The sequence below is a fragment of the Cannabis sativa genome, chromosome 4 (genome assembly GCF_029168945.1).
Source record: "Cannabis sativa cultivar Pink pepper isolate KNU-18-1 chromosome 4, ASM2916894v1, whole genome shotgun sequence".
NCBI lineage: Eukaryota > Viridiplantae > Streptophyta > Magnoliopsida > Rosales > Cannabaceae > Cannabis > Cannabis sativa.
In genome coordinates this window covers 21,856,673-21,864,691 of record NC_083604.1, presented here as the reverse complement: position 1 = coordinate 21,864,691, position 8,019 = coordinate 21,856,673, and the positions used below count along the sequence as shown (strand labels likewise).

General features: G+C 29.0%; 2 protein-coding genes across 2 annotated transcripts; one reads left to right on the top strand and one right to left on the bottom strand.

Annotated features, from left to right (window-relative positions):
• The first annotated feature begins 206 nt into the window (after positions 1 to 206).
• Positions 207 to 1,854, top strand: LOC115714313 (autophagy-related protein 8i). The gene is made up of 5 exons (XM_030642965.2): positions 207 to 559; positions 689 to 744; positions 836 to 888; positions 1,203 to 1,321; positions 1,436 to 1,854. The coding sequence occupies exons 1-5, from the start codon at positions 520 to 522 to the stop codon at positions 1,522 to 1,524; spliced, it is 357 nt and encodes a 118-aa protein (XP_030498825.1). The 5' UTR covers positions 207 to 519; the 3' UTR covers positions 1,525 to 1,854.
• Positions 1,855 to 1,897: 43 nt separating this feature from the next.
• Positions 1,898 to 3,824, bottom strand: LOC115714311 (MATH domain and coiled-coil domain-containing protein At3g44800). The gene is made up of 6 exons (XM_030642963.2): positions 3,566 to 3,824; positions 3,333 to 3,462; positions 3,070 to 3,239; positions 2,687 to 2,972; positions 2,439 to 2,605; positions 1,898 to 2,355 (listed from the first exon to the last, which is right to left on the bottom strand). The coding sequence occupies exons 1-6, from the start codon at positions 3,594 to 3,596 to the stop codon at positions 2,201 to 2,203; spliced, it is 939 nt and encodes a 312-aa protein (XP_030498823.2). The 5' UTR covers positions 3,597 to 3,824; the 3' UTR covers positions 1,898 to 2,200.
• Positions 3,825 to 8,019: the final 4,195 nt, after the last annotated feature.

Here is an 8,019-nt window from a genome sequence, read left to right as displayed (position 1 = left end):
TAAGTAAAAATGTTAATTTTTAACACCAAATGAGAAAGAATCTAATAAAATGTACAAAATTATATAACTATTATATTTTAAGCAAAATTTTAACTAACAATATAGTTTAAGTGCAAGATCAACTCTCCAAAATTTAAGAGAAAAAAGTACTATTGTTAAGAAGGTCAACGTAAATAAATAAAAGAAATTAGAAAAAATGATGAGATTGTCGGTGGAGGAACAGAAGGCGGATGGCGTAGAGCGTCAAAACTGAGAAAGCAAAATGAAAATGACTTACTCATCATATTACCCTTTCTTTTTTTAAATAAAAACAAAAAGATAAAAAATATGAGTTGTTGTAAGCGTTTGAGGTGCATGTTTTAACGGATAACACGTTACCCTTTCCGTTCGCATATATCTTACACACAAGCATATACCATATTCTTCTTTCTTCTCTTCTTTTATCTCTCTCTCTCTCTTTAACCATATACCAAACCAAAACTTTAACTTTGTTCCTCCCAGAAAATTTGACCAAACATTATGGGAAAGATCATGTCTTTCAAACAGGAGTACTCTTTTGGTTTGGATCTCTTTTCTTATCGTTTCTTTTTCTATTATGTTCTTTTTGTCTTTTTAATTTTAAAATTTTATTATTTTTTTTTTCTTTCTAATAAGCTTTGATTTTGTGTTGTGGACTGGATGGTGGCAGATGAGCGAGTTGATGAATCAAAGAACATGATTGCGAAATACCCAGATAGAGTTCCTGTATGTTTAGTTTCCAAATGTTATTTCATTCTCAATTTTCTTATTGGATTGTCTCTTGACAGTACTTATACATGTTTATCGTATTTCTTAGGTGATACTTGAAAAATATACAAAGACAGATTTGCCTGAAATGGAAAAGAAGAAGTATGTTTCCTTTTCCCTTTTTCTTTTTTCCCTTTCTAATTTCAGTTTTTAGCACATTTAACCTGCCAATGATCTCTATATGATTTTATATAATCTATACCTTGTTCCTAATTAAATTGAGGGATTTTTATTTTTAGAAACAATATAGTAATCAACTTAATCAACATACCAAACGGTAGTTGAATGTCACCCCCATACCTTTCTCTTTTTCTAGATATTGGACTTTTTCTAAAATAATTAAATAAATAAAATTTCAACAAAGAGAGATCATTTCCAATCTAATTAATGGGTTCTTCTTCTATTTGGCTCTTAAGATACCTTGTTCCTAGAGATATGTCGGTTGGACAATTTATCCATGTATTAAGCAGCAGGCTGCATTTGAGTCCTGGAAAAGCCCTTTTTGTATTTGTGAAGAACACATTACCCCAAACAGGTGAGCTTCATTCAAAGCCACTCATTACTATTATTATGTTTTCACTCATACCATGACTCTGCTAAAATTATTCCAACCCTTCTTCATTTGATACATTTCTTTGCTTTTCTACAGCTAGCTGTATGGATATTGTGTATGATACTTACAAGGATGAAGATGGGTTCCTGTACATGTGTTACAGCAGCGAGAAAACATTTGGCTAGTTATTATTGCAGCCACGGTGTTTGCTTGTTTGTTTGTTTGTAAGTAGTATTTGTAAATTGTAATTAAATTAAATTCACTTTGCTGTCGTCTTCATCATCATCATCATAAACGTGTCTGCATCTCTAATTTCAAGCATGGCACGCTTTGTTCAAAAGATGTTAATTTGTTATTTTTCTGACTACTTTAGGGGCCTCCTCTTTATGTTTCCTTTGTCAACTATTAAAGATGGAAACTATGGAGAGCATAGCCTTTCTTCTAAAGTTACAATGTCATTATTATGCCATTGTCACCTCACAATAAAGAATAAAAAGTTCATTTGTGATTATTCATGTTTATGTGTTTGTTTTTGTTCCAACTTTTGTAGTACATGATTATGTATGTTTTCCCAATTCTCAACAGCAACACTAACAGCGATTGACGAGTAACTAAAAGAAAAATGCTTTGGTATGCTCAGTTGGGTTTGACTAATCTTTAGTGCGCCAAACCATAGGAAATAATTAAATTCATATACTCTTGTCTAAAAACAGTTACAGATAAGATTTTTTTACTATAAAGAAAAGCATAGTATGAAAGATGAGATTGATGAGTGAAATCACCAGGAACTGGTTTACTGACTGATACTCTTTACAACCGAATAGTTGGGGTTGGTTTAAAAGATTTGTGAGTAAAAAGTCATTACAGAGTATCAAGGACTCCATGAATGGTGACCTCTGTTTCCAGTATGCACGTCCCTTTAAGCAAGAAACCCATGTTTGAGCTGCTGAAATAGGCTTGAGTTATATATCTTGACCAACCACGTTCCTCGTTTGAGGCACTGATCCAGTCAGTACCTGTACAAGATAAAAAACATTGTAGTTCTATTGAGTTATAATGTATTTCTTATATACACGTTAAATCTTTTCTCTTTTCTTACCTGTACCGGATAAATGGTTGGAATTAACTTGGTTTTTGATGCGTAATATGTATTCCACATATAATTTATAGTCTCGAGGAAGCGTAGTGGGATCAGCCAAAGCCAAATAAAAAGAGATATGAGTACCCAATCCAGCTCCTCTTCCATTGGGAAAAAACCTCAGCTTCCTACAGTTGAAATCATCATGAAAAAGGGATTTTTATTCAAGTGCAAAAATCTTCTTGATATGTGTAAACAAAATTGCATACCATTTTCGACTTCCAGCATTAAATTCTTTTGTCTCAATGCATTCTTTGTCTAAATCTAAACAGTTGTCAACCTTAAAAGTGTGCTTGTACACAATAGGATCCTTTATCATTCGAAAACACTCTCCTTTGTCTTTGCTTCTTTCTTTGCAAACAAAAACCTCTGCTCCGAACACACAAGTGTCGTCGATGAGAAACCCATTACCAACATCGTTAAGAGTTTTGAGAGGGATGAACTGATCGAATCCCCATTCAAGCTTCATTCCATGAAAGCGCCTTTCCTTTCCATCTAAGAAAAATGAGAAAGAAGATAAGCTCATTGTTTATGGTGGGCACATTTGCTTGTTATCTTTAGGCTTAAGATGGAGTTTTAGGTTAGTTTATACCATGAACAATCATGTAGTTATCTTTGTTCTGGTCCAGTACAAATAACTTGAAAATCGCGTACACTTCCCAGCCAGTCTTGTGCGAGTTTTCTTCAGCCATGGCCAAGTAGACAGAGAGGTGTTCCTTCACATTTCTGTTCTTGTTTCCACTCGGGTGTATAACCAAATTCCTGTGAATGAACATAGAAGTGAGAAGAGCATAAGAAATTAAAATAAAGATGAAAGATTCGCTTAATTGGTCATTATAAGAAAGAAAAATGCACCATTTGTAGCCACCAGCTTCGAAACTCCTGGATTCGTATCGGTCTATCGAATTCTTGGCTAACAATGAAAATGACTGTACTTTGATTGTGTAATGAGTAGGTGGAACATCCGAGATTGATCTACAAATGTCTGCAAAAAATACAAATACAAATTTTAATGCAATGAGATCATAGCTGATGAAGTGTAACTGGTCTAATGTTTGAGACATAGCAAAAGCTCAAGCACAACATACCATCAGAATCGTTGAAGATAAGGCTGGCCATTGCAACTAGCTAGTGATGAGAATTCCAAGGATTGAATACTGATTCTTTGGTTGGAACAAGTAGGATTTTTCTGTGCTTTTTAAAGAGAGGAGCCTAATCCCTTGCTTCAACAAGATTGATTGTCTTATAACAAGGAAGAGGTATTGATTCCCCAACTTGAGGGTGTTTGTGCAGAAGACCATGTTTGTTTGTTCATGCTCAACAATTTAGTTGTACAAGAAAAGGCTATTAAAATATGCCTTGTGTTTCCTAGTCCTTCCATCCTATAAAGTAAGGATTCCAGCCATCTCTGTACATAACATTCTTGACACAATTGCATATTCTTAAACCAAATGTTTTGGCAACACAACTGCTCACTTTATTTATTTGTTTGTTTTAACTAAAATACCTATTTTCCTTAAATAAAGATCATTATTTGTATCAACAATATTGAGTGACCATTCAACGAGGCTCACTTCACATCAAAGTTCACACATTGATTGATAAACGATAAATACCATGCTGCGGATGACCATAAAGGTCCATAACAAAGTTCATATACATTACATAACATATATATGTATGTTACTAAATTTTTGTTTAGTTGAAACAAATGTACGAGTGTGACTCTATTATCAATCATTGTGTCGTGTTACTAATTACAATTGAATGTGATTTATGTTAATTCCATTTTCTTCCAGTATTTTTGTTTAGTTTAAAGTACTTGCGTGTTTTAGGTTTCTTCTAATATGTTTTGTGATTAAATTCATGATAATAGTGATCGCTACACGACTTTACATATCGTTTTTATTTAGATCAATTATTATCTTATCCATATTATGGCATTTTCAAGTCACATTAGTATGGGTTTACTTTATTCACTATATTACCAAAGAAATATGAAAGTTTGTAGCTGTAAGAGAAATATGAAAGTTTTTTTCTTAATTAAGGAAAAAAAAAACTTTGATTTTTGTCTAGTTGATTAATGCATTCCAATGCCAGCTATGGCGCTTACTACAAACAAATCTTGAAAAGGAAAAAGATTAAATATTATAATTCGTTTTTAACATTTAACTATATATGTGACCAAAAGTATTAGCTTCGATTCGATCTACATCTTTAAAATTTGGTTAATTTTTTGGAATGAGTAGAATATTTTATTCAGAATAAAGTATTTGACTTTAGTTGTTTCTGTGTTATGTTTTAACTTGAATGGATTTTGTTTTTGATAGAACTGTGAATTGATTTTAATGATACAATAAAATATATATTTAGCACAATTTCTTAGCTTTATAACGTGATAAACAAGTAAACTAACATGTCCTCCATTAGAGTTGTACCCAATACGACCAGGACCATGTAAAGGAATATGCTAAGTTATTTTAAAGTTTGTTCCTTTCCTTCCATTACAATCAGCCGTATCTATGAGAACTACTACCACTTCTCTTATGATAAAGATCGCAGTTTTTATTGTCCAATCAATATTTTAATCAGTTTTTTTATTTATTATACTATTACTTTAGAAAAAAAAAAAATCACCACTCTGAATAATATTAGCCAAGTTGTAGCTTTTCAAAATGTCAAACTAACTATTTGTCAAAAAAAACAAATTATTAATTAAATAATATTCGTGAAATTGGCCCTTAACTAAGTAGGTATTTTATGGTTTTGGGTTGAGTACTTTGAATTTTGAAATTGTAATAGTTATTACACGCACGCTCAAAGGAGTTTAATTTGTCAAGTTGCATAAGAGTCAGTCACGGTAGAAGTTTCCAACCAATTCAAACTGTATCTAATTAGTTAGATTTTTTTTTTCTTTTGAAAGAAATCTAGCTAATTAATTAGTTATTATCATTTTTGGTTTCTCTATCCTAATGATAAGCTTCGAAATGTATATATATGGAGCTAATATAATAGGTATTATACATTTTATCTATTGATAGGTATAATGATTTATAGTATTGATTTAATCAAATGGCTTAAATTAATACTTGAAAACTACACTATAATTAATATTTTTTATTTATTATTAATTTTAAATATTAATTAATAATTAGATCCAACTAACAATACTCCAAAATTAACTCCAAACCTATAATTTTTCTTACTTATTTATCTTATAATTTTTTATAATTTTAATTAATTATTTTTTAATTTCAAATTTATATATTAATTTTCTTTTCTACTCAACAATAATTATAGCTAAAAGAGTATATATAAAATATTCAAGTTATTTAATCTTAAAATAATCAATAGAATCAATAATGTAATCATAGTGTAAGTGGTAAAATTCTCTTACATTAACTATAATGTCATAAGTTCAATCATTTATAAAAACATGTTTTTTATTATTTTTATTTAAGTTTTTAAATTAATTTAATAATATTTGATTTTTTTTTCCAAACAATAATTTAAATTTCTTCAATATTTTTTCAATATTAGTATGAAACAATTCTTATACTATAATAATTTAAAGTTTGTAATTATTGTGGTGGGAAATCTTTAATTTTTTTTTGTTAATATATATACGGTATATACATTTTAGAAACTGTGTTTTACAAAAGTTACAAATTAGACCCTCTGCTTTATTAAATGACAAAATGGATCTTGTTTTTTTTTTAAATTGTACAAATAGGACCCTTAATTGATTTTTTATCATAATAAAACTTAATAATAATTCGATCTAGAGATATTATGATAAATCTGGTTACATTTTCTGTATCTGTTCTTGCTAGAAATTTTCTTAAAGTTGGTTATATTAAAAAATAAAATTATTGAAAATTGAGTTCAGGGTCTTATTTTTACTATTTTTGAAAATATAGGGTCTATTTTATCATTTAACAAAACAGAAGGTCCAATTGGTAATAACTTTTGCAAAACACATGGTCTAAAATAGTATTTATCCTATATATATATATGTATTGACGACTTTATTACATATATTATAATAGTGAACAATAATATAATACATAATAAATGGATGAAAAAATTTGCACTAAATTTTTTTTGAATAGTCTCATCTAAATTTGATCTTGGTGATACTCTGCGACAGACGGGATACAAGGGTTAGAGATCTGAGCGGAAGGAGACAATAATATTCCGCTGCACCAAGTGTAAGGTTTCCTAAACTTTATATGTGTTTATTTACATTGTTTTAGAAATTCATATTAGGATGTTAAATAACATACATGGTAGTAAATCTAGATCCTGGTAAAACATAATCCAACAACTGGCCTCAGAGCCATGGTAATGATTTACTTTCATGTAATATGAATTAAAACGATGTTTTGTGTTGATTTGGATGGTTTCATGATGATTTATGTGCTTATTTGATGATAGTTTAGAAATCGCAATCTATGTTGTAGAAATATTTTTATTTCGATCTGGAATTATTTTTACTGGAAAGTAGACAAAAAATTAATAAATTTTGGCTTTTACAGAACCTAATTTGGATTTTTTATGAATTAGTTATGATTTTTTGAATTTGAATGAAAAAATTAGAAATCGAGTTGCACACGCGTGCGCGGGCTTGGAGACGCTCAGACAAGCACGCTCGTTCAGACAGAAATGACTGAGAATTCTCAAACACGCCTTGTCTGAATGGCTGCACACGCTGAGAATTCTCGGCCAATTGAGGCTGCATGCAGCCTCTGTCTCGGCCATTCCTTCCCCATCTGCGCGCGAAGGGGTATGTAATGCATACCGCTGTGCACCAAACTTGTTTTCTTCATATCTTTTGATTCAAAAATCATTTTTTATTGAAACAAAAGTTAAATTTTGGTAGAATTTTGTGTAGAATCTGAATTTTCAATTAAAAATCTAATTGTCAGAATAAAATTAATTTTTATTAATTTTTTTTAATATATTAAAATAAGTTTTAGATATTAGTAGGCTTTGAATTTTGAAAATTGATTTCTCACAAAAGTAGACTTATGATTAATTTTCAAATTTTAGATTATTTTATTTATTTTAATTATAAGATCAAATATTACATTTTTTTATTAAATTTGAATGATCTCACTTTGATATTAAATTATTTTTTTTTAAAAAAAATAATCTTATTTAAATTTCAAAAATTTGCAAACCATATCTTTTTTTCAAATTTGTTATTTTTTGAAATATATTTTATTAATTAAAATTTTAGGGTTTGAATAGAAATTTTAGGATTTTTCAAACTTATTTTATTTTATTATTATTAATAAAATTGGAAATAGTCTAACCACATCAAAATATCTTATTTTTCAAATAGTTTATTTTGTAATATTTATATTTATTAAATTATAAGACTTGGAATATAATATTAGGAATATCTAAATTTAAAATTCAAGATATTATATTATATTATCTTATTAGAAATTTAAATAATTTAAATTTTTGAATAAACTTGAAATTTGAAAAATTGGTTAGATTTTTTTATTTTTTTTTTGAATTTTATGTTAGAATT

Coding starts and splice junctions, on each gene's coding strand:
- LOC115714313 (XM_030642965.2), top strand. CDS start 520: ATGGGAAAGATCATGTCTTTCAAACAGGAGTACTCTTTTG. Junction 560..688: donor CAAACAGGAGTACTCTTTTG/GTTTGGATCTCT, acceptor GGATGGTGGCAG/ATGAGCGAGTTGATGAATCA. Junction 1,322..1,435: donor GAACACATTACCCCAAACAG/GTGAGCTTCATT, acceptor GCTTTTCTACAG/CTAGCTGTATGGATATTGTG.
- LOC115714311 (XM_030642963.2), bottom strand. CDS start 3,596: ATGGCCAGCCTTATCTTCAACGATTCTGATG. Junction 3,240..3,332: donor GAAGCTGGTGGCTACAAATG/GTGCATTTTTCT, acceptor GTTCATTCACAG/GAATTTGGTTATACACCCGA. Junction 2,606..2,686: donor AATGCTGGAAGTCGAAAATG/GTATGCAATTTT, acceptor TTTCAACTGTAG/GAAGCTGAGGTTTTTTCCCA.